We start from the raw sequence: 25352 nt of genomic DNA on the forward strand, positions 1-25352 counted from the left end.
AATTTGGGGGGGGGAGGGCTTTTCAGCCAGCGGTGTTTACTGTGCGTGAGGTAACAGCTGTGGAAGAGCAAGAGGTGTTGCTCCCTTTGAGGGAGCTGCCCGCCCCTCTCACCGCCCGAACTCTCACCGCCATGGGGCTCCGCAGCAAAAACAAGAGCCCGGCGGTGCTAAGCCACGAGTTCGTCGTTCAGAATCACGCGGACGCCGCGTCCTGTCTGGTGATGTGTCTCCTGCTGGGGCTCGTGTTTGAGGTACCGGGAGGGACGAGGGGGCGAGGGAGCCGATGGTTGCCGGGTCGAGCAGCACCTGGTCCTGCTGTGGGGCAGCCGCCGCGCCCTTGGCTTCCCGCTCTGGAGCTTCCGCAGCACATCCTTCCCGCCCGCTGCAGCCTGGCTGCCAAGGAGCTCTGCGCCGGCCCCTCCGGCTCCCTGCGGGGTTCTGCCCCTGTTTCTTCTCTACCGAACTCCGTGATGCCCCGACCGGGCAGCCCCCTCTCCGTCTCTCGGCTGTCGTTCCGAGTGCGGCAAGTTTCGCTTCTCTGCGTCCTGCCCCAGCTCACGTGCTGCCCAGTGCCGTCTCTACCGAGTTGTCTTTGCCGGCTCCCGCTCTCGCTGCGCAGCCCCTCTCTTCGCTGCGTCTGGCAGATTGCTGCTCTTCTCTTTTCTCGGCCTGTTTTCCTTCATCTCTGCATATGTTTCACTCCTAGCACCCTCCCATGAGCTCCCTTTTACTCAGTTCCAGTCTCCTGATTTATAAAGCTCTTCAAGCCCCGTTGCTTTAAAGCAGAGCCGGTTTATGTCTCTTTATTGTGTCTATTTACTGTTTTCTCTTTTTTCCCCTCTGTTCAACAGTCCACATGGGAATGTAGTTAGGAACTCTGTTATAAAGAGGGTTTCAGAGATCTCTGTTGTTTTGAGCATGCTTGACACAGATGGTAGTTAAAATCTGCTAGTGACCCTTTTGCACCACTGCTCAGTGTGCTGCTGTTGTTGGCTCAGCTCCCCAGCGGTGGATAATTTGAAGCAAAATGTGGGATTAGACAGTCTCAGCCTACCTTCTGAATTCCTCTGCCTTTGTATTTGAAAGTTATCGTAAAGTTTATTTCCATGTGCAAGTTGCTTATTAGTTTCCGGTGTGATGGATTAGGCATCTCTCTTAGGCATCTTTTCCCCACTTTTGGGACAAAAGTCTTGTGTGTTGCTACATTAATATTTTGTGTTGGTCTTGGGTATGGGATAAGGCTTGGTAAATAGAGTTTAAGTTCTGGATAGACAACTTAAATACTTTACTGAAATATTATTGTTATTACAGCTTTAATACTTAACTGAAATACATCAACATTTCCCATCAGTTGGATAAGATTAAAAATCAGATCATTTTAAATTAGAAGTATTGTTAAATTCTGAGAGAAAATACTTACATGTAGATGTTTTGTCTTTAAAAATATATATATCTTGATTCACTTCCAAAAACATTAAGGATACTAGACAGAAGTAAAGTAGAGAAAGTAGGGATGGTCAGATAATTTCCTTCTAAATGGTGGACAAATGCAGTGTTGAGGTATAATAAGTTGTGTCATCTATGGAGGAGTATGTCATAAAAGTTAATATATTAAATGCAGGACTCAATCTTGGGATAAAAAAATAGCTAGAGGCTTGACAACTCGGGTGATAACGGCTTTAAGAAAGTAAGTAAATGTCTGCACTTGGGATAAAGTAAACCCAGTTTGGGATCCCAAATGGGACTTTTTATCCTAATATATGGTACTTGCTCTGTGTCTTTTTGCTGTTTAAAAAAACAGTATGTTTTCTGGAGTTCCATCTCTGAATTCCATTTGTCTTAACTCAAGCTTTGTATGCGCTATGGAAGCTGTATTTCTGTAACTCTACAGGAAGGGACTGTGCAGCTCCCCTGGGGTTAGCATTACTATTTTGATGAAGCTGATTTATTTTAGAGGAAAAAGGGTGAGGTAATATTAGTTAGCACCCAAGGATAATAAGCAAATTATCTCATTTCTAGTCAGCATAATTTTAAAAGTTCAAATACAGACTAGACTCTAGTGTAGCTTGTGATATGCTTTTGTTGTGCTTATTTGAATATATACTTTTATACTTATTGTATAATTTAAACATCTCATCTCCTTTTCTCCTTTTTGATGCAAAAATTACTTTTTTGATTGAGTCACCTTTCACTTATTATGCAGAGGAACAGTGTTGCTATGTAACAGGTTAGACCTGTATTTCACCTCTGCCTTATTTGCTGTAGAAAAGCATACCAGAGTTATTTGAATGAAATCTGTACTTCCATTGATTACTGTCTAAGTCCTACCCATTATAGAGATGCTATAATCCAGTCTGCCAAACAAACAAAACTACTGATAGTTTTCCAGTAAATTTTGGTGACATTTGTCATGATTCTATATTGAGTGTTTCGTAAGTGTTACTGAACTTGCCTACACAGCTGTTATGTGTATTTTCTTTTGGTCTTGATTTTCTCTCTGTATTAAGGTGAAATTATTTTTAGGTTTTAAGTTTGAAGCACTAAAGGGCAACTTTTTTTTTTTTTTTAAATCAGTGCTTTTCACAGCATTTTATGCTTACTGTGATTTCAGATGCATCTGTCAATGGCAGATTTCCACTTTCCATTTTCCAATGTGTGATTAAAAAATTTTGCAGTTGACCACCTATTGAATGATTTGCTTGGGCTTACGTAGTACTATAGTAAATACAGGGTTTTATTTTCTAGGTGGCATTCAATTGCCCATATCCAAGAGACCATCCAAAAAACCAATAAGTATGTTAAAATTACAAATAAGCATTAGAATGTCATAGATTCAATTAAAAGAATTTCTTTAAGGGGAATTCTTACACGAGGTTGTTTATTCACCTTAATTGTACTTTCCTGTACCTTAAATTTGCTGATTATTATGAGGTCTATAGATGTGCGTAGGGAGATTCACTCAGATTCTAACATATTGAAAAGTGGCATTAAAATTTTAGTGTTAACTGTTATTTTCTTTCTTCTTCCTTCTCTGAGAATGTTTATAGTCTTTTATGCATCCAATCTTACTGCTATTCTTGACAACAGAGTAGGCCTTGTCTTCTAAAGAAAGTTCTTTTTAAGCTTGTAGTATCATCTCAGAGAGTTTCATATGATTTCTTTCCTCCTAGAACAATTTACATCATCTTTGTATCTGTATCTTACCGCAGAATACCACTTAATGGGGCTCCGACACTTCCAGCAGAGTGAAATGCTTGTCTTATTATGTTGTGTGCTTTATGGAAAAACAGGAAAGCTGGGCTCTAGTAAAGATTCTTAACACCCTCTTCTCCCAAAGAGCATAAAAAAAAGCTTATTCTCAGGAAAGCTCCCTAATGAATTCGTCTGTTTGAAGTTACATGGTGCTGCCTGAATGACCTTCTTCAAGGGAGACTTGCTGTGGGTCCTGAGTGATGATTTACTGAAAGCAAGCGTGTTTGTTTTAGTTAGGTGCTGAATGACATTGATACCCATGTAACTGTATTTTCCCTGTCTTTCCAGGAGCAGATGGCAATGAATTTTTCAAACTCTTCTTCCATGAACATTTTAAGTTGGTATTGATGCCCTGGCTGCTTATTCTTCCCATCAAGCCCACAAAAGAACTGAGCTGAGCGGTGCGGCATATTAGGAAATTCATCTGTGTTAAGATTAATAGGGTTTTCTCCTCCCTCCTCTTTTGATGGGTCAGTTTTAACTTGTATAATTTTCCTGTCCAATTCACCACACCACTACTTTTGATGGCACAAATGTGGGACAGAGACAAGAAGCACCTGGCAGTAAAAAGGAAGGCAGGATTGCTTCTTTTGATGGTACTGCTGGCTTACAAAAGGTTAAATTGTTCATAGAACTGCAGTGTCTTAAAGTCAATTTTGTATGCCAGAAAAATTGGTACTTTTGTTTTCTGTAATGAAACTTCCCCTTAAAAGCACTCTTCAGTATTTTGACTCCTCTACTGCCTAATTTCACAGGTGCACTCACAGTGTACTGAAGCGATTAGCCTTCTCCTCACTTTTTTTTTTTTGCTACAGAGGATCTTATTTTGCATTGTTGTGCCTCTTGTTTACTTTGTAGCTGGATAAATTAATCTTTGTTTTATATGCTCCTGAATGTTCTTAGTTATGCTTTCAGAAATTAGATGGTGTAACATATGAGGAAAATAGCTTACTTTTTTTTGTTTGTTTATATTTCCTTGTTTTAAGTTATATCTAGGAAGATCAGTTTAAGAGAAAGTGTAAAAGGTACAAGAATGTATTTTTTTTTTTTTTTACATCTATTTTCAGATTATGCCTGTTGTACTTCTCTGATTTATGGACTAGATGACTGAGTGCTTGCAAATGTAGTAAATGTATTTGCTGTTGCCAGTGTAGGACGTAATCCCATATTGCATTTTTTTTTTTTTTTTGCAGCAAAGGAACCAGGCTTGTGGGGTTTTATTTTTTTCCCCCTTCCACTTATATGTGTTATAGCTTACCACTCTTTCAGTTATGTCAGCACAACTGTTTGTTTTTGAAGTTGTGCAAACCAGATAATGAAATGTTTTCAACAAAACTAAGCAAATATATTTACCTCTTATCAATGGGTTGTAGGGTATCCACATTATAAACAGTTCCATTGTTACAGCTAAGGGATGGGAAGACATTTTGAAGGTGTAGGGATGGCTGAAACTGTTAAGGTGGTATGTGATGTGGTTTTTTTATTATTTAAAAAATATTATTTTTATTTATTATTTTTATTTATTTTTTTAAAAACTTATTTTCCCACTGGAGAAAAAGTAACATAAAAGTACACCATTAGTTACTTTGTACTGTAATTTTTTAGGAAATGCTTGATTTGTCATATAAGAAATTGATGAATCTTCTAATTCTACTCTGGTATTTTGAATTTATATGGACACTTAGCCAGAACATTGCTTTTTTTAATATCTTGCAAAGTTTGGTAAAACTTTCCATCTGATTTAATTTAGAGTGTCTCTTAACTTTTGAAATAAGTGAAAGCCATTTACACTTCTAAACACTTTAAAATGTTATTTAGTAGAACAGTGAGTAATTTGATACTTAGCTAAAAGGACATAATTCAAGTCCTGTCCCTATGCAGCAAATGTTAAACGATTTGCAGCAAGGTGAGCCTCCACATTTGTGAGAGATGAATAACACTTTCGGGACCTCTTTGACTTAAATCATGTGTGGGAGAACATTTATTGATGGCATAATCTTCTAGTTTTGGGTGTTTATGATCTAGCTTATTTGAAAAATCTGATACTCTTTCCTTGTTTCTTTTTGAATTCCAGGTCCCAGCCAAGTACACCATCATCTTTATTGCTGAGCAGTACAATGTCACCTATACTGCTGGTGAGATTAAATCAAATCTATTTTTTTTTTTCTTCTAATGCAAGACCTCACCTATTAAAAATTACTTTTTTTTTCCCCTCAAGACTTCAATTCACTTAACTTTTGTAATATAATAGAACTCTCATATTTGTCTGCTTTTGGATTTACTAATACTATATTCACTGAAACATTCTAGTGTTTTCTCTGTTGCTTATGAATAATACTGTGTTATTTTTCCTATATATGCTACTACCTTGCATTAAAGCATGCATTCTTTCCAGTTTTTGATACAATCAATAGGAGTTATCAAGTAACAGAATATTTTGGTAGTCTTCTATGTATCTATTGCTTATTCATGATTTCTTATGTCATTAGTAATGGACTTGTGATTTATATTTCAAAAATATCACATTATTCTCAAATAACTGATTTTGCTGGTTCAGTCATGTTTTTAAAAAACAAAGGGAGAAAGTATTGATTTTTTGTTGTTGTTGTTTACCCCCCCCACCCCCCAAACAATATTTCATTTTATTGAATCTCTTGTACCTGCTATACAGATACAGTACTCTTACTATATACAAGAGTGGTAAGCAGTTAGTGGAATTTCTGTATTTGGAAATATTAATTTTTCTTAATAGTATTCATAACTTTCAGTTCTTTCCAGGAATTAATCTGCAACAATGCCTTGGAAAAAATAGATACTGTGGTAGAATTATTCAAGATGGGGGACTAAGGTCCAGAGAAATTAGCAAAATCTATGACTTTTGTTCTAATCTTGACTTCCAAACTTGAGAACTCTGTGCTGCAACCGTTCCAAATAATGTAGCACTCTGACTGCATTTCACAGAATCACAGAATGGTCAGGGTTGGAAGGGACCTCTAGTCCAACCAACCCCCCTGCCAAAGCAGGTTCACCTAGAGCATGTTGGACAGGAACGCATCCAGAGAAGGAGAATTCACAACCTCCCTGGGCAGCTTGTTCCAGTGCTTTATCACCCTCAAAGTAAAGAAGCTTCTCCTTGTGTTGAGACAGAATTTCCTGTGTTTCAGTTTGTGCCTGTTTCCCCTTGCCCTGTTGCTGGGCACCACTGAAAAGAGGCTGGCCAATTTTGAATTTAATATCTTCAAAATAATGCATTGATCAACTTTGCTCGCAGTAATGAATATGTATCATTTTTTGGAAACGTTTCCTGAGATGTTTAATGTTGAACATTTGAGGTGTATACAGACTTCTGTTTCACTGATATTTGAGCAGCATCAAGTAGAAATCCTACTGCAGAGACAAAAGTGAAATCCACATATCAATCACCTGGATGCCTGTGATGTGACTTCTTCGTAGTGTTTGGTGCATGCGTGTGTATGTATGTGTGTATATATACATACATAAAATGGAATGAACAAGGTATCGCTTCCTCTAGTTTCCGTAGGATGCATGGATGAGTTCTGCACAAGCAATTTTGAGGTCTCAACTCTGGCCCTCTGAAAACAATGAATATATTACAAGTGAAGGTCCATTTTGAAAAACAGTGCTAGAGACTGGGCAGAAATAGCATTTACTGTGCCATTACTTGTTCATTGATTGTATCACAAGCTGCTTTCAAACATAGGAGTAGGACATCTGACAATATTATATGGATGTCCTGTGCATCAGGACCTTAATGTACCATTCATGTTACAGGAAGCAATAACTGCTTTCTTGACAACTTCTAGCCTCGTTTCCTTTGGGAAAAAGAAAGTTGTTTATCTGTGTTTCTATTGTTTTTCATTTGGACAACACAAACAGAGTTTGACAAAGGGTAGAAGTCTTAAAGATAACAAAATTCCCTGATGTTTATGAAAAGTGGTGGCTGTATAGATAAGACATACAAATTAATGCCCTCTCTTAAGTGAAAGCAGAAGAATGTAAATGTTAGATGTGGTAGCCTGTAAATCAGGATGAGCGTGACTCTTGGTTAGTTGTAGTAGTTCTTTTCCATTGCAACATCTCGGATGCACAAAGTGAGGTTGTTGTAATGGGTGTTTGGGGGCCAAAGGACAGACATCCCTAACAAATAAGGCTTCCTTACATCTACTGCTCCCGATACATGCTTTTTTAATTGAATTTCATTTGTAAGTTCTCCCACACTTAAACGCAGTAAATAAAAACAGTTGAAGTATTTTTCTAACAGTGCAAATGTTCGTTTTTTGGGGGGGGGGGGGGGGGGAATTTTGGTTTTGATTTATAGGAACATATTACTAATTCTGGGGAAGTTGTTACTTACCAGTGTGTTGAACTACTAGAGATACTATCCTTGCTATATGGCTTCTTTTTTTCCTACATATAGCCATGCTTCTTAAGATGGAATCTCATTTAGTCTTTTCCAAAGTATAGAGGATAGGGTGTTGGTGTGTTTGAGATTTTTTTTTTTCCTCTTTTTCTCTCCTTTTTTTTTTCTTTTTTCTTTTTGATCACCTAGATGAAAGAAATGGATCGAAGCTTACAGCTCAGTGTATACTGCTTTCAATAGTGTATTTTAGCCTTATAACTATACCATTGTATTGAAGGAAAAGAAGATCCAAATTATCTAATCAGGCATAAAAAGTAATTTTCAAAAACATAAAACTTATAACTAGTATCCCGTATCAATTTAACGTAACTTCTAAGAACAATGTTCACTGCTGTCCTTTCTCAGTTGCACAGAGTACTTCTTTGTCAGAATGTAAAAATACATTTTTTTTTTTCTTTTTCCTTAGATGACAACAGTGACCAATTTCATTTTTATGACTATGGTCTGAAGGACATTGCCACAATCTTCTTCTACATGCTCGTAGCTATTAATCTGCATTCTGTAACCCAGGAGTACATATTAGATGTAAGTTTATCACTGGGGTATAATTTGCTTTTATAAACATGTTATTTTTAGTCATCAGTTGCTAACAGTTGTTCTTCAAGGTAAGTGTAAGCCATGGTACAAAGAATGGTTTAGCATTTTGAAGCCCTGTTATGATCGATCCTTTTGTTCTTTGACAAAAATGCAAATAGACTTTGGTTTGGTGGTAGACTTAGCAGTGTTAGGTGAACGGTTGGACTTGATGATCTTAAGGGTCTTTTCCAACCTAAATGATTCTATGGTATTTTTATAACAATATTTCCTCAATGTATTAATGGTGTAAACCAGTGAATCTTTCAATTAATCTAATGTACATTTTTCTGTCAAAACAGACATAGTTCATGCCCTACTCAAAATATCTGTGAATGAGATTTGCTGCATTAAATTCATAAGATATATTCAGAAGATCAAACCAAAAAATTACTGCAGTGGTAGATCTGTTTGTCAGCTGAGCTTTTCCTCAAAGAGGGAGCTCAAAATTCATTGTGTGCTCGTTTTACACCAACTCAGTTGTAAAGTAAAATGAATTTGTTAAAACCATTTTGAAGACTATTATTGAATGGTCTTAGACTGTCTTTACAAATAGGTCATCTGAACCACAGAAGCTCAAGGGGTTTTTAAGTGTGCAAAGAGATTTGAAAAATTTAGTAATATGAAAATTTAGTAAAATTTAGTAATATGGGGGGAGGGGGGGAATTCATACAATATCTGTATTTCATACACAATTCATACAATATCTGAATTTTTTCCATGTGAACTTTACCATAGTGGCAAGTCTTACTGAAGCTAAATGTCATATAAAGTGCTGATCAAGGTCTTAAATGATGGAAGCTATGTATTTTGTTTGAGGAATGGGAGATTTGGGAAGAAAAAAATAGAAAATAAAACCAAACCCCAAGAGTGAACACTAATTCCCAAATAGCTTTCTTGGTTTAGAAATTACATTTATTGATCTGCTTTTTGTTTCCAGAAAATTAATAGACGTCTACACTTGTCAAAAACAAAGCACAGCAAATTCAATGAATCAGGACAGCTAGCATTTTTCTACTTGTTTTCATTTATATGGGGAGCAAGTATTTTGAATGCAGTAAGTCACTCTATTTGCTGTTTTTACTTAAAAAATAGACTTAAAGTATTAAGAAGGTCCTTAAATCAATGGCCTTTTTTTTTTAGGAAGAATTCATGATGAACCCAAGCTCACTCTGGAAAGATTATCCCCATTCTTGTATGCTGTAAGTGTTCTATTTTAAGTTTGAAAAAATTTGGTACTTCTAATCACCCAAACTTTAGGGAACCACTAATAAGGTGGTGACATTCGTACCTTCTAAGAATTACAACTAGATGAAAATACTTTCTTCTGTTTAAAAAATGCTGGCTGTTTTATCCAAAGGCAGGTTTTGATGAATTGAGCATCCATCAATACATGTGTTCTTACCTTTTTTTAATTTAACCTTAGTAGCTGAGTTAAAGTGAAAGAGTTTGCAAGATGGAATATATAGTAGGACTGCTGATATGTTTCACAGTAAAGAAACACGTTTGTTGGAGACTGAATTTTCAAATTAGAGGGGATTTCTAGGTGTTTTTTTTTTTAATGACTTACAAAATTGTATTGTTTTTCTGGGCGTCTCCCTCGTTCTTTCTCTGGTGAGTGTGGTAGAAGGAAGTGGGATGATAGGCGTTTTTCAGGAAGGGAGTTCCACTGCTCACTCTAAACTGTTTCTGTGTTAGGCTTTTTTGGTGTTTTTTCTTTCCTGCTGTCTCAGAAGGTGATTTAGAACTTGCTATCAAAAAGATTATGGATGCTAATTCAAAAAAATGTCACCGCAGTTCATAGAATCATAGAATGGCTAGAGTTGGAACGGACCTTAAAGATCATCTAGTTCCACCACTGCTGCAGGGACACCTCCCACTAGACCAGCCTGGCCTTGAACATCTCGAGGGATGGGGCATCCACAACTTCTCTCTTGGCAGCCTGTTCCAATGCCTCACCACCTTGACAGTAAAGAATTTCTTCCTAATATCTAATCTAAGTCTACCCTCTTTCAGTTTGAAACCATTACCCCTTGTCCTATCACCACACTGCCTGATAAAGAGTCCCTCTCCACCTTTTTTCTAGGACCGCTTTAAGACTTTATAGCAGCCTTCCAGTACTAATGTTGAGGGCCCCGGAGCTGGATGCAGTACTCCAGGTGGGGTCTCATGAGAGCAGAGGGGCAGAATCCCCTCCCTCAACCTGCTGACGACTCTTCTTTTGACTCTTCTTTTGATGCAGCCCAGGATGCAGCTGGCTTTCTGGGCTGCGAGTGCACATTGCTGGCTCACGTTGAGCTTCTCATCCACCAACACCCCCAAGTCCTTCTCCTCCGGGCTGCTCTCAATCCATTCTCTACCCAGCCTGTATTTGTACATGGGATTGCCCTGACCCGTGTGCAGGACCTTGCACATGGCCTTGTTGAACTTCATGAGGTTTGCACAGACCCACTACTCAAGTCTGTCCAGGTCCCTCTGGATGGCATCCCTTCCCTCCAACGTGTTGACTGCTCCACACAGCTTGGTGTCATTGGCAAACTTGCTGAGGGTGCACTGAATCCCAACATCCATGTCACCAACAAAGATGTTAAATGGTATGAGTCCCAGTACCAACCCCTGAGGAATGCCACTCGGCACTGTTCACCACTTGGACATCGAGCCATTGACCGCAACTCTGAGTGCAGCCATCCAGCCAATTCCTTATCCACCAGGTGGTCTATCCATCAAATCCATGTCTTTCCAATTTAGAGACAAGGATTTTATGTGGAACAGTGTCAAATGCTTTGCACAAGTCCAGGTAGATGATGTCAGTTGCTCTTCCCTTATCCACCAATGCTGTAACGCTGTTGTAGAAAGCCACCAAATTTGTCAGGCGCAATTTGCCCTTCATGAAACCATGTTGGCTATCACCAATCACCTCCATGTTTTTCCATGTGCCTTAGTAGAGTTTCCATCAGGATCTGCCTCATGAGTTGTTCTGTATTTGCATTTCCTGTAATTTAGGAATCATAAACTATAATGAGTCAGAATGAATTAATTTAAGATAATTTAATAAAATCTTGTATCTCATGTTGAAAGCTTAAACTCATAATCTTTTGTTTTCTTAACTGGAATTATTGTTTAGTTTTCAGGTAAAATTCTTCTATGTTTGCCAGATAGCCTATTGGTTTCATGCACTGCCAGAGCTATATTTCCAAAAGATCCGAAAGGTATGGAGAGAAGTTGTCAGTACAGTTAATTAAATATCTATTCTTTCCAATTATTCATATTAATATTTTTGTTTATATTAACTATATAAATATCTACATATTCATATGTATCTATTCACTTATTTATATACTATTTATATATTTTAATTGCTTGCATTTCCTATCTAATTTAGTCTAAGTGATGTGTAGTGTTTTGATTCAGATAGTCTTTCCAGAAATTTATATGTTAGTGTGAGGAAACAATAATCAAACCTAATGAATGATACGATTTTTCTTTGGACAATATGGTTAAACTGTAACAGCATTTATTATAACTTTTCTGATTTTAGGAAGATGTTCCAAGGCAGCTATGTTATATTTGCCTTTACATTGGTCATATCTCTGGTGCCTATATATTAAAGTAAGTATTTGCATGTCCATTTTGAATAGAAGGATCTGTTTTCTTCATAATTTCATTGAAATTTCTAACTCTTCTGTTTTATAGTTTGCAGCATTTGGGGCTAATTCTGATGGTGGAACTCATTTTTCATGCCTCACGTCTTTTCTACTTCGGTGATGAAAACAACCAAAAAGGGTAAATCTTGCATGTATTAATTAAAATTCAGAACTTTGCTTTCTAATTGCATATAACTGAATTTGCATGCGTGTAAAAGTACTCAGGTAGCAAACATCACTTGTTTAATGTCTACTATTACCTGCTTTGAATTCACAAGCAAGTCATTGTCACTACATAGAGTCAAGGAAACAAATACACTGCTTCATGATCATCATCGTAAGGTTTTGCTGAAGCTTTTGCTGAAGTCCCATCTTGGATATCTGTGTATTGGTTTCTGGTTCTGTAAGTTGCCTGTTTGCTTAAATGTTCATAAACGTTTGTACGTAGGGACGCTTGTTTTTAAAAACAGTTAATCCAAAAAGTAAGAAAAGCAGCATTCCCTATAAGTTCTTGTAGGTCTCTCTCCTTTTGGTAAGGTGAGAAAGGGGAGTAACTATACAACAGAGAAGGTAATGTCTCAAAATGTGTAGTTGATATGATGTCTTCAATTATACATCTCTTGAGTAAGATTCTTAGCTGTTCTGAGAATTAATGGGTATAAAAGTAATGCATTTGAGAATGGAAGGAGATAAGGAACTGAGATACTTAACCCTGAGGCACGCTAGGAAGGATTGGGTACGTTTCACCGTTTGAATGTGAGGACTTTCAGAGGTTCCAGTTTAAATAAAGCACCCTTGTACCATATATGGGTTCTTGGCTCTCATTCTTTTCTCCTTTTCTGAGTGACTGCCCAGCTCGAAGAGATTATCATGAATGCCTTGCTTTCTTTGATGCAATCCCTTATATATAGGCAGCCTCCCTTGAGGCAGTGTAATGCTGCTGCTTTTTCTGTTTGTTTCACAAGATTCATTTCTGTTACTCCTTAAAACTGGCATTTTAAATAGGTATGCTGAATGTTCTTTGCAAAAAAAAAAATCAATGTTTACTGATGCAAATAGAGAAATTGACAGAAAGTTAACTTATCTTTCACTTGTATGTTATACTTAACTGTGAGGTTTTTGGAGATGTGAGCTCATCTGCTTTTCGTTATACGCCATCCAAAAGCACGGAGGCTAAATATACTCATAGGAGGACATATTTTCTAGTCTTATGAAGACTCTAATGGACAGATAAGCAACTATGTCTTTCATTGGCTGGAAATCAGTTATCCCACGTGCAATATTACCACAGTTTAAATAACTAGAAATGGAAATTGGTTTTCATAGCTGATGAATTGCAGAAGTATTTGGGATATTTTATTTCTGTTTCAACATGTAGCGCTTATAATGTAAACTGTAGAAACAACACAACATCAAATACTAGGTATTTTTCCTAGCTCAGAATTTATTGTTTCTTCTTACAGTTTTACATCCAGACATAGTATCTTTTTTCAAAATCCTTTTTTGGAGGAGGGTGTGAAGAGAGTTGATTTTTAAGCAGTCTTGCTTGCACTGTGAGAGGTTTGAAGTACATTTTCTTTAAGTTTGAAATCAGTTGAATGAGCTGATTTTCTTTTTTTTCAATGGGAATTTTGGAAAGATAATTTTTTTATATTGGTAGTGTCTTTTTTTTTAATCCATTCATCAGTCACACAATATGAAGTCTTTTTCCTATAGAAAATTTTATGTAACGGCAGTAATCATACCAATTTTCTAAATTAATTATTGTCAGCTTAGTAAACCTGTTCTTCAGAGTTTTTTTTTTTTTTTTTTTTTACATCCTGGAGTAAAAACTTCAAAATGCTGAAAATCTGTAGGATGGCATCTTTCTCTGTTAGCTATAAAGTGAAATAACTGTCACTTGTTACTTATTAGCTATCTGATTACCTTTTCTTCTTATCCTATAAACATCTGGCTGTTAAAAATTACATATATTGTCTTGATCTTCCAACTGTTTATAAATGTATATTATACCTTTAGCGTCAGCTTTCTGGCTTTATAGGTTCACCATTACTTAGAAATGGCTTACAGCATGAATGCCAGCTTGAGATGCATCTTTTTAATTCCTTGTGCTTTCTAGTCAAAAGATTGTATAATGAAGCAGGACTGAATGTTTGCAGCTGACCAAATTTTTCTGTAATTATTGGTCTCCTCTGTGGACATTTCCCTACTGTGGCTAAGAGAGTTTTAATGAAAAGTTCTGTGTATGTTTGACTTTATTGAAAAGAAATGGACTAAAGGAGAAGGCACTTTAATTTCATTACTCTGTTTTCAGATTTACCATTTGGGCTTTGCTTTTCGTAATGGTGCGTCTTTTGACCCTAACTTTATCTGTACTCACATTTGGATTTGGTCTGGCAAGAGTAGAGAATCCAGGTTTTCCCATAGCAGACGGAAACTTCAACATACTCCCTGTGAGGTATAACACGGCTAGTAGACATTCATGCTTGTATAATGTGGCATTTCAAAATATCTTTTAAAGAAACAATCCAGGATGATAATGGGTGTTTAAGAATTGCCTTGGGTGATGTTTTCCTTTTGAATATTTAAGGGAAAGGAAATTTTGTACTCTTTATCTATCTTATTTTCACAAAACTACTAGAACAGAATTTATAGGAAATAGAGGGGGGGAAAAAAAAGAAAGAAAAAATAAACTTTTTAAAATTAATTTTTGATAATCATCCAAAAAGCCTGGGATAATCATCTCTAAACGTTTTTTCCCCTGTATCTATACCAGACATAGTATCATTTGGTGATATTAATACCCACAATTTTTTAACTAATTATTTGTTTGGTGCCTTCCTAAAATATTTTTTGTATATCTTTTATTCTTGCTTGTTAATTTTAATTTTTTGTACTCTTTCATCATAAGCTCATCACTTTAACATTCACCCTTATAACTTAATGTAATAAAGTGTGTGGGAGGGATTTTGAATCTACATGATTTCTCATTCAGGGATAGCTTGGCAGAAGGGGCCTCAATGACATAACTTCCTATAAGCTGTTGAAAGTGATGGTCATAACTCCTTGATAAACATGATTGCTTCTAGTAATATACTTAGATACGATTTCCATTAACTTCTTGTGTGACACATGTTGTCTTGGGTAAAGCCTTCTGATAAATCTGATTTCCCCTAGTATGAAGATTTTGATTGTTTCGATAGTAGGCTTTTGGAGGAAGAAATAAAATGGGTACAGATTTGCAGTCTGTTAATGGTTAACTGAAACTTTTATCTGACTGTCTCCAAATTTATTAGGATTGGCTGCCTGGGTGCTGTTTGTCTAACACAGGCCTGGATGATGCGGAAATTTATAAATTTTCAGCTAAAGAAATGGAGAGAGCATGTTAAGAAACAGATTCCAAAGAAAAAAATAACCAACACAAAGAACAAACGAACAAAAAAGGAACCAAACAGAGGTCAGTGGTGAAAATTTTTTTTTTAAAGTTATTTCTAGGTCAAATGTTTTTATACCAGATATATCACCTTATATCTTTCCTTTCTGTAAAAGAGCAAAAACATCTGTCTTCTGACATGCAGAGAATATAGATAATATTATAGCTTCTTCAAATGTTAGGGCATGTTCTCCTCTAATTCCATATTGCTAACAGGACAGCACACAGAGTGCTAACTGTATTAAGTGTTAGCCCTGGGTTATCTTCAGGATCATTCACTGAACTTTGTTAATCTACATGCAAGGAATATTAATGAAACTGTGTTTAATGATTGCAGGGTTTTCTTTCTGCTTTAAATCAGTTTTTTACAATGCCACTAAAACTTTTTTTGATTTAACATCAGAAAAAAATGTACCATCCAAAATCTCTACTGTATTTCATAAATTCTGCTTCTTTTGTTTCAGACCATTAGAATTAAGTTTCTGTGTTCTTCTATATAAGGACATGTCATGTAAAGAACATCAAACCCACTGAAAAAGAATTCCAAAGGAACATCATAGTAGCTGACAAAGGACAGCTAATGGAGAAAGGCTTTTTGTTAAATGATGTTGCATAACTTCCAAATTCCAATGTTATATCAATTAAATGAGTTAAATGGGAGTTATGAAGATTTGGTAGAGTGAAATTTCATATTCCCTTTAGTATATATAAAAACCACTGGACAACGTTATGTATAAAAGATTCAGAACCACTTCTGAGATTTGGGTAGAGGTTTGAAAAATGCAGTTTCTTGGGAATTTTACCACAGGCTGGTTCTCTTTCTGAAGTTGATGTTTATGTATTAGTTTCTACCAAGAGGGGTTGAAGCTCTTCGCATTCCGAGATTACTAGCTGAGTCAGCATTAGCTGTAATCAATTGGAAGATTCTAGACCATAGTGGTGCTCATAACATTGCTTTTCTTTATCGTTTCAGAGGAGCCTTTCTGCTCTGAATATAGCTGCAGATGCTTTTTTTTTTTTTTTTTTCCTTTTTCTTTTTCCAGTCTTGCATATCCTTCTCTTCTTTACAGATTAATAACTTCATTGCTTTTCTGTGTTGTTTTATAAAACTAGTGCAATTCTTAAGTTCCCAAGATGATTACAGTTTGGAATAACAGAAGTGATACTGTAGTTTGACTTGATGTTTGCTTCAGTTGAGCAAAATGAAGAATAGCACAGGCATTATAGCTCGCTGACTACATATGTGGAAAGATGTTTTGCATTGTTTATCTTATTTCTAAATGCAAAAGTATTCACACTTGTAGAAGTATTCTGGAGAAGAGCTTGGGTGCCACTAAAGCCAGTAGCTGAGTTGCAGACATTAACTGTAAGTCATTTCTTTAGTCTGCTTGAAGGTAAATAGACTCGTCTTGTCCCCCAGTTCTTAAGATGAGAATTCAGACTCGTTTGCAGTTAATATGTTTGTACAGTGTTTAGGCACGATTGGCATAGGATCCCAACAGTATAGGAAAAGAATATATATTTGAGGTTGTTAGGTGTGGAGAATTATGTAGCCAAAACAATCAAGTTCAGATTTAATTGCCAAAAGAGGGACTAGAAGTTAAGTATACGATAATCCTTCATATACTGCTTTGTTCTATCTGTCCTATTTTAGCTTCTCTTCATGCTGTGGCCTGATCTTCTTAAGGTAATGACAGACACAGCTAGTAAGTGAGCAACAGCAGATTGCCTAGGATAGCACATGCTTTACTGGTGTAATACTAAGAATGCTGTATAATAAGAAAAAAATTCCTAAGGAATTGGTAAAATGATTTAAGAAATAATGGAGAACAACTAAATGAAGATCCTAGTTAAACTAAGGTGTCACGGAAGAAGAGACATTGATCAATACTTAGTTAATTAATTAGTAATTATTCAAGATATAAGAATGGTCAGTTGGGACTTTGAAGACAGCTTACCAACCAAGCCCGCAAGTTTCTGTGCTGGCATGTTAAATAAACTGTTGAGGTAACAAAGTCTACAAACAAAATTATCCTGAATTTCTTACAGCAGAGAGTTGCTGAAAGAACTTGCAAACATGGAATAAGTAAAAACTGGCAAATTCCTAATTTGCAATGCAATTCCTAAATATTAAAGCTACTCAAAGTAACACATGTGAAGGGAAGGAAAAGGAAACATAGTTTATACATACGCAAGAATGGACTTCAAACCAGCATTTGTCTCGTGAAAGATTTTAAGTCGGTGTGTGTTTTCCTGCAAACATCAGGTCAATTTCTTGTTGCAATACAAAAAATACAATCCAAAAACCCCTCAGCTAGAATATACCATCCATTCTATAAATCTGTGTGTGTATCTGCATCCAAAAAATTGTAAGTCATATCAATGATCCTATCTGAAAAGACTTGGACTATTGCCAGAAAGATACAGAGAAAGATGACAGTAAAGGGAGAGACTACTACCTAGCTTAAAAAATGTCTGATAGGAGACACCATAGAGTTCTAAAACCTTAAGTGAGTTTGAGCAGGTAGATAGAAAATTACTGTTTGCTATTTCTCATAACATAAGAATAGACAATTTTAATGTCATAGCATATTTAAAATGAACACGAGGAGGATACAAAATACTGAGAATTTGTAGAAGTACTTTCTGCAAAAGCATGAATTGAGATTTAATTCCTGGGGTTCAGTCTGTCAGTGGCTAATAAAATTTTGTTCTAAATGCAAGTTAGACCTCAGGAAGTCACTAAGGCTCCCCTGGAACCTGAAAGGAATTATGTTGGTAGGATCACTCTGTATTTGCCCTATTTTTAATACTACTCATGCAGCATTTCTCACTCCTGGAGACAGTAGATGGGAAGCAACTTTCATCTGATTCCTGTTCATATCAACTTTGTACAGTCAGAGTTCCGAAAAGATTTTACATACCTAACTCGAAGTTAATTTCTGAAATTGAAGCAGATACTTAAGATTTTTTTTGATACTCTTTTTTATCATTTTCCTTGTCTAATTTCTATGTTTTTTTCATGTGAAGCAAAATTGTGTTTGTTTACTGTACTTTAATTTAAAATTACAGCTAACTTTGTCAATGGAGCAGTAAAATTAGAAGGTGGAGCGTCACCAAGAATAAGAAAATGAAAATCAGTATGAGAATACAAGTTTGTATCAGAAGACAACATTTGACAGAAGACTATGACATAAAAAATTGACACTGCAGAGCTATTATTTGGATGTTTTGTTATTTCAATGGATGCTATCAGGTTATAATTTTAAAATATTTTTCTTAATAACCCTATGTTTATGACAAGATAGTCCTTGATCTACCTTAACCCAGTAGTAATCTCCAAATTTCACTTAGCTTTAACACTGAAAGCAAATGAGTCTGTTTGAATTTCTGGTTCTGTGATCAGAAGCTGTTCCAGTTCTGTAATATTTGCATTACAGACACTTCAGAAGGCTGTCTAAATCTAAGTTATCTGTCTAGTTGTTTTTTAAAAAATAAAAATTCTGTACCAAAATGATCTTACCATGTCTGTCTGTTCCCCACCTCTTCCCTCCCGAAGAATTTTTTTCTTTATTCATCTTACAGAGAGTAAGAGGTATGTCTGATGTAGCCTGGTAAAAAAGCAAAAATGTTATGTGCGTGATTTCTCTTAAAAAATTACAGATTTAAAGAGGGCAAATTATGACAGGACATCACTAATCTTCCTTCCGTATAAAGGTGAGACTGATGTTCAGTAAAGATGCAAACTGTGTGCCTTGGGAAAAATGCTGGGCTGCCTGCTGGATTTTGCAGTGGATTGTACTATCTTGTATGGAGCAGGGGGAAGAAAAGTAGCTAATTAATCTGTAGTATAATCTTAGCCCATTTGAAATAAAAGACAAAACTTCCAAATATTTCTAAAGAGCCAGGATGTCATGCTTGCAATCACATGTACCGAATTTTTTTTTTCCTCAACTGTTTTTTTTCCTTTAATTTATAACTGATGTGTCTTAAACTTCTTAGTCTACTTGGAAGATGTTCAGGGGAGCTGCTCCAACAATATTGCAATCAATGTTTCACCAAGCATAACCTAAAGGCTTTTTTCTTTCTTCCTTAACCTGTAGATAATAATTGATTTTAGTCTGACTCAAGGATTTTATATCTATGAAGGTATTAATTTGCTCCTTATGTGAACCCTTTATCTGGATATGATTTTAATATTAACATGATTATATTATAAAAAATTAATGGTATTTTTGTAAGTAACATTCATAGATCTGGGGCTGGTATCTCAATGTTGGATAAATTTCATAACTCGCATTCTTATTTGCCATATTTCTTTCTGTGCAAATAGATTGTAGGAATATTAAATTATTTCACATAAGCCTATAAATTTCTACTGAACATGTTTACCATGGAACTAGAATACATTTGCTTATATTTTTAATAAACTTGTATAACAGTGAATGCTTCGTGCGATAAAAGTATCATCCCTTGAGCAGTTTGGGTAAGATTTGCTTAGCCTTCAAGTATTTCTCAGCACGTTCCTCACAAGACAATGTTTTCTTTGATGTATACAGCAACTGAAGCTTACAGTCCCTCTACACTTCAATTTGTACACACCTAGGTTACCAGGCTTTCAAAAGCGAGTCTAGAGAGTGGTTTAGGTGCCACTATCCAATACCAGGCACGTAAGACCAGACAAGTTTGAATTTAAAAGATTTTTTTTTTTTTTTCTTTCAGTGTTATCAGAAAGTATGTTCTTAATACTGCCACTTGAATAAACTGATTATGCTCTTAAATATTCTTATTGCAAGACACTCATGATGGCCATTTCAAAGAAGTTTGATTTTTTTTTTTCTTTAAAGATAGTTTATTTTATTTAAATGAGTATTTTAGAAATACAAATACAATGCAAGTATATGTATAGCTATTTTTATATTCTGTGTACACATATATTTTATGTAAGAATCTTCATCTTACAAGATGATTTTTTTTAATTGAAAATCACTGTCTAAGTATTTCGATACATACTTACAGTAACATCAAATGCATTTAGTTAATTCTAGGCTTGTTGTTATGAATATGTTTCAGAAAACTGCAACAAAAAGTCTCTTTTAATTTATTTTAAAAACTTGCTGTAAATGTCACAGTGTAATTACTTTACAGATACGAAGATAGTTCCATGGAATTTACAAATAAAGAAGATGAGCAGGTTGGTGTAACAACTAGTTCTTTAACAAAAAAGCAAGTGTATATGCTTTTAGAAGTATACTGATTTAAGGCACTGATTCTTATGATTTTTTGTTTGTTTTTCATTGGCTTGCTAATAGAGAGTTTGTTAAAGCTGAATTGTGGTTGTTAAATCAGATGGTGAAGATGATTTGGTTTTCTTTAAATGTCATATTTCTTCTTTCTGGCTGAGTGGGAGTAAGGAGTCAGGAAAGTAGAACTTGGGTTAAAATGAATTCATCGGAGTACTTGCTTAGATGTATTTTAAGTAACTTCTTGAAATTTACAAGACTAAGATGATTCTGAGCTTATCTCTGCAATTACTTTTTTAAACTCCTTTTACACTGTTAAAAATTTGTTGGTTTGTTCCATGGTTAGAAAAAACTGCCACATCCAGGGATTGTTCCATGTGTTAAGCACAATATTTTATAGGGAAGGTATGAGATATAGGTCATCAACTATGAATTCCCAAGTGCTTGAGAATTTCTTTGGAATCACAGCTTTACAGAAAAATTGCCAAAAATGTCTAATGTCTTTGAAATGACTTTTCTTTAACCAAAATACTTTCAAACCCCTTACGTCATAGCAAGAACCTGAGGTCAATCCAGGCATCTCGTTGTAAAGTCAACAAAACAAACCGTATAGTAAAATTCTCATACAGAAGTGCTTAGCCAAGTAAGACCTAATTAAAGCCAAATGTAAGCCAAGAGTAAGGAGTACTGCAGTCACGTTTATGTCACAGGAGATCTTCAGAGGTCTTAGAAACACAGTGCCATGAAACAGACAAGTCAGCCTACACTTGAGGTCTAGTATAAAGACTGCCAGGTGTTAGGGTTGTGTCTGGTGGGGGTTTGTTTTCTGGATTTGTTTGGTTGTTGTTTGGTTGGGATTTTTGTTGTTATATTTAAATATAGCTTTGTCAGTTTTTTGAGAACTAAGCTGATTGTATTTTTCACTTTTTTTTGATGTTATGAATGTCACCTAGAGTAACAATCAAATTGGAACACTGATTTCTTCTTTTTTCAACCATGTCGCCTTTGCTAAGTTGCATAAAATCTGTCAGCACCGCTGTTCAGGCATGTTCCCTGCTGATGTAATATTGTAATGAATGATCCTATTAAGCTCTTCTTAGATTTATTTTAAGATTTTAATTTATGTAAATCATAAGACATTCAGAGCAACTGTGTGTTGCATCTTGTCACAATCTAATTGTAAACTTAATTCATGTGTCAGAGGTCCTTTGCAAGTAGTCGTGAGCACATCAAAATATAAAAATATTACTGTGCATCTGTTTTGTTGGGAAACCATAATGAGGTCCTCTTATTTTTAACTTTCCTCTCCTTGTAGTGGAGTTGTTTTATCTCCCGATTATTCTTTTAAAGATAAAAGGAAGGGCATCTTTTAGGCAGTGCAGAAAAGCTTATGTTACAAATCTGTATTTCTGTTTTTGAACTGTATGATAGGAATGAACAGATTGTCTTGGTTTTAGAAGCACAGCAACAAAAATCCTTCTTTAGCTGTTCTCTTCTTACTGAAGTTTTGAGTTGTTTGCATGAAGTGCAATAGAGTGGAGGTTGTATGGTGGCATAGCGATGTGGACAATAGTGTTGCTCTTGCCTGCTCCTGTTCAAGTCCACTAAAAACTGAAATCATGCAGAGTAGGTTCTAAAAATGCAGGTTGTTGTCTGGAAGATGGAGTTTTGAGCAAGTTCTGAAAAATGCTAGAATTTCCAAATGCTCAGTCTTGTTGAATACTGTGTAGCTCTCGCTAAGTAATTAATTACCTTCATAATTTTGTTGGTAAATGAATTGGGATGGAGGAGACAATGTTTCATCTATATTTGTTTCAAAATAATAATACAGAAGTTAAAGTGAGTTAAAGTTTTATCATCATTGAAAAGTGCCAGTTCAACCCCAGAAAGCCTGGTGGTAGTATGACAAACCTTAGTTCTTGCTTACCCTGGTTAGATCAGGGAACCCCAAAATAAAATCTGTTTATGAATATATATAAAAAAAATCCAATACCAAAGATTTGGGGGGTGGGAGTGCATTTTAGGTTTGGGGGAGCAGAGAGGGTTGTTCTCTTTTGTGTTGTCTGCTTCTAATTTGGCAAGGTAGGAAGGGATGGAAAGCTACTTCTGTTCCAGAGTATTATTGGAAAATGTCATAACCTAGAAATAATGGCTGGTGATTTTTTAATTTTATTTTATGGGAATATTGATACTATTTCCTTGCAAAATATTAAAAAAAAAAAAAAACACAAACGTTTAAAAAACCCCCAAAACTATCAATAGATGGAATGGAAGGAAATCTAAGCTCATGTAAAACTTCTTATAAAGAGTGCTTGTTGTCATAGTGGCTTTTTTTCTCTCTCTGAGCAGAGAACAGTTAAATGGGTTGAAGAAATGGGACGTTTCTCTTGCACTAGTTGTCCAAACAGAAATTGGTCTTGGAAAATTGAGGAGACAAATCAGTTATGTATAGCTGCCCTTGTGGAAGAGAAAATGGTTTTTTGAGAAGAAAAACAGATGGTGGAAAATGATGACTGGCTGGGTTATTATCAAAATAAAAATGAATGGCGGTGTCCAAAACGTGAGCTATGGGTTATGTTTCCCTAAGTCTGTGCTTCCTTTGGCCTTTTTTTTTTTTTTTTTTGACTGAGAAAATGTTGAGATCAGATTGGATTTAATTAGTACGTTACACAAGTTCAGCTTGAAGTTGTGTCTTGTGTACATCTTTGGCCAAATTTTTAATACATTTAAGCTTCTAAAGACTGCTTTAAAAGGAATATGCACCATCAGATGGAGCAAATAGATAAAAACGTTGAATGTTACAGTTCTACTGCTACCTTTACTATGATCAGCTTTTAAGACAAGTACAAAAGTTTGCGGGCGTCTTATTAATTTTTATAGAGCATCACATACCAATGAAAAATGAAAACACTTATCATGCTATCCTTCATTATATAAAGTCAGAGCTAACTTTGAAGTCATCTGTTCATAATTGCTATAACAGAAACCAAAGGTTAAAAGGGAAAAAAAGTCACACAATATTTGTACTCTATTGACACTATAAATTCTGTATTAGTCTTGAGCCTAAGGTGTCATAGATGCAATGTAAGTATAATTCAAGACCTTATGATCTAAATGGAAGAAATATTAATAGCATGTGGTTTGCTTAAATAAAAAAAAAATAAAATACCACAACATAACTAAGTTCCAGTGGTACAGCTGCCCCTCATTACCCTCTTCCTCTCTGCCTACCTCTTTTGTTTTTGCTCTGATAAATGCTCTGTTATAATTCATAGTGGAAGAAGAGAACAACCTGCAGAAAAAAGATTACCTGGAATGGAAGAAGTGGAATCGTTAAACAGCAGATCTCTCACTTTCAGGAAATGCAGGAGGACCTCATTCCTCTTAAGGTACCCTAAAAACATGAACTCTTTTCTGTTGTGATAATGTGATCGGGAATCTGTCTCTACCACTTGGTTAAATCTGAGTTCATAAGTACGAACAGATATTTATAATTGGTAAGTTCTTGTGTAGTACAACTGCAAGGTAGAATCTAAAGTGGAGCTTGTTTTCCCAGAACTTGACATATTTGAATTATCTTTTATCTTTGGATTTTATTTTGGTTTTGAATGCTTGTTTTGGAGGTAGCTGGAGCCTCATATTATACCAGAAACTTGCTTGTAGGTGCCCAACACTAGTTTGATGTATTTTTTTATTTGGGAATTACTGGAAGGTGTACTTAATGGCTTTACTTGTCTGTTCATCTTGTATACTAACTGTGTCCTGTAATAAGCTCTGTATGAATATCTTGGCAGGACTTAAATCCATGCATTTTCATTATTTCACACTATAGAAATTTGCAAAATAAAAAGAGCATTTTTATATGACTGCTTTGAGTACCTGAAACAGAAGTATACCATGTTCTCCACACACCCTGTTTTAGTCCGCAAAGTTTAAAAGTTTATGAAAACAGGATTTCTGCAGGTAAGGTAGGTGTAGGAAGGTGATGTGCTATAAGGCCCCAAATCCTTCACCCCCTTGCCTTGCTTTTGTACGGATGGGAAGTGAGCTGCTCTTATGAGTTAGTTTGAAAATCATCCTTGACACATACCTCAAGTAGAGAATAACTGATGCTATTTACATTCTCTTTAACTTTTATCCCAACCTGTTTGTGCTTTATTAAACATTCACTTCAGTAGACTGTTTTTTCTCTATTGAAAGGGAAAATGCAAATGCACCGTGAACATTATTTAGCTGTAACTTTCACCTCCGTGTTGTGGTTGAGTGCTGTGTGCAGGGCTGATACCTTATTGTATTTTAATCCTTCGTGCATATAAAACGCTCTTTATTAATCGTGGACCACTCACAGCAGCGGTGTTTGATACTGGGCCTGGTGAGTGCCAGCCTCGCCTTTAACCAATGGGCCTCGACGAGCGGCATGTCTGGGTGCTGTGCGGGGGAGCCTGGCACGGGGAGCTTCCCACGGGACCGCTTCCTCGAGCCCGTTTGGGACTTGCCCTTCTGGGGTCAGCGCTGGGAAGCAGGAGCCGGGCCGAGCCCCTGCCAGCCACCGGGAGACTCGGGGCGGGCCCGCAAGGGCCGCTGGGAGCGGTGGCTCGGAAGCCCGTTGCGCCCAAGCGGGTACTACAAGTACCGTGATGCCCCGCGCGGAAGGGGGCGTGTCCCCGTGAGCACCCGCGCGGGGCCGTACTACAGGTCCCACAATGCCCCGCGCCGCCCGGTGTCTCCTGTCGGGGAGGCTGGTTCCTATTTAAATCCAGTCAGCG

General features: G+C 36.3%; 1 protein-coding gene across 1 annotated transcript; it reads left to right on the top strand.

Moving 5' to 3' along the window:
* The first annotated feature begins 60 nt into the window (after window positions 1-60).
* On the top strand, window positions 61-18564 carry LOC309678310 (translocating chain-associated membrane protein 1-like 1). Its single transcript, XM_082491310.1, has 11 exons — window positions 61-251; window positions 5327-5387; window positions 8100-8218; window positions 9207-9323; window positions 9410-9468; window positions 11391-11475; window positions 11805-11875; window positions 11960-12049; window positions 14225-14368; window positions 15207-15367; window positions 18416-18564. Exons 1-11 carry the CDS (start codon window positions 132-134, stop codon window positions 18475-18477), a joined length of 1089 nt encoding a protein of 362 aa, XP_082347436.1. The 5' UTR covers window positions 61-131; the 3' UTR covers window positions 18478-18564.
* The last annotated feature ends 6788 nt before the right edge of the window (window positions 18565-25352 follow it).

This window comes from Vanellus vanellus, assembly GCF_965231255.1.
Source record: "Vanellus vanellus genome assembly, chromosome: 15".
Classification (NCBI taxonomy): Eukaryota; Metazoa; Chordata; class Aves; order Charadriiformes; family Charadriidae; genus Vanellus; species Vanellus vanellus.

Excerpts from the sequence above, each read along its gene's own strand:
- LOC309678310 (XM_082491310.1), top strand. The coding sequence starts at position 132 with ATGGGGCTCCGCAGCAAAAACAAGAGCCCGGCGGTGCTAAGCCACGAG. Across the intron at positions 9,469-11,390 it reads TATCCCCATTCTTGTATGCT|TTTTCAGGTAAAATTCTTCT; the intron begins GTAAGTGTTCTA and ends ATTATTGTTTAG. Across the intron at positions 15,368-18,415 it reads AAAAAAGGAACCAAACAGAG|CTAACTTTGTCAATGGAGCA; the intron begins GTCAGTGGTGAA and ends TTAAAATTACAG.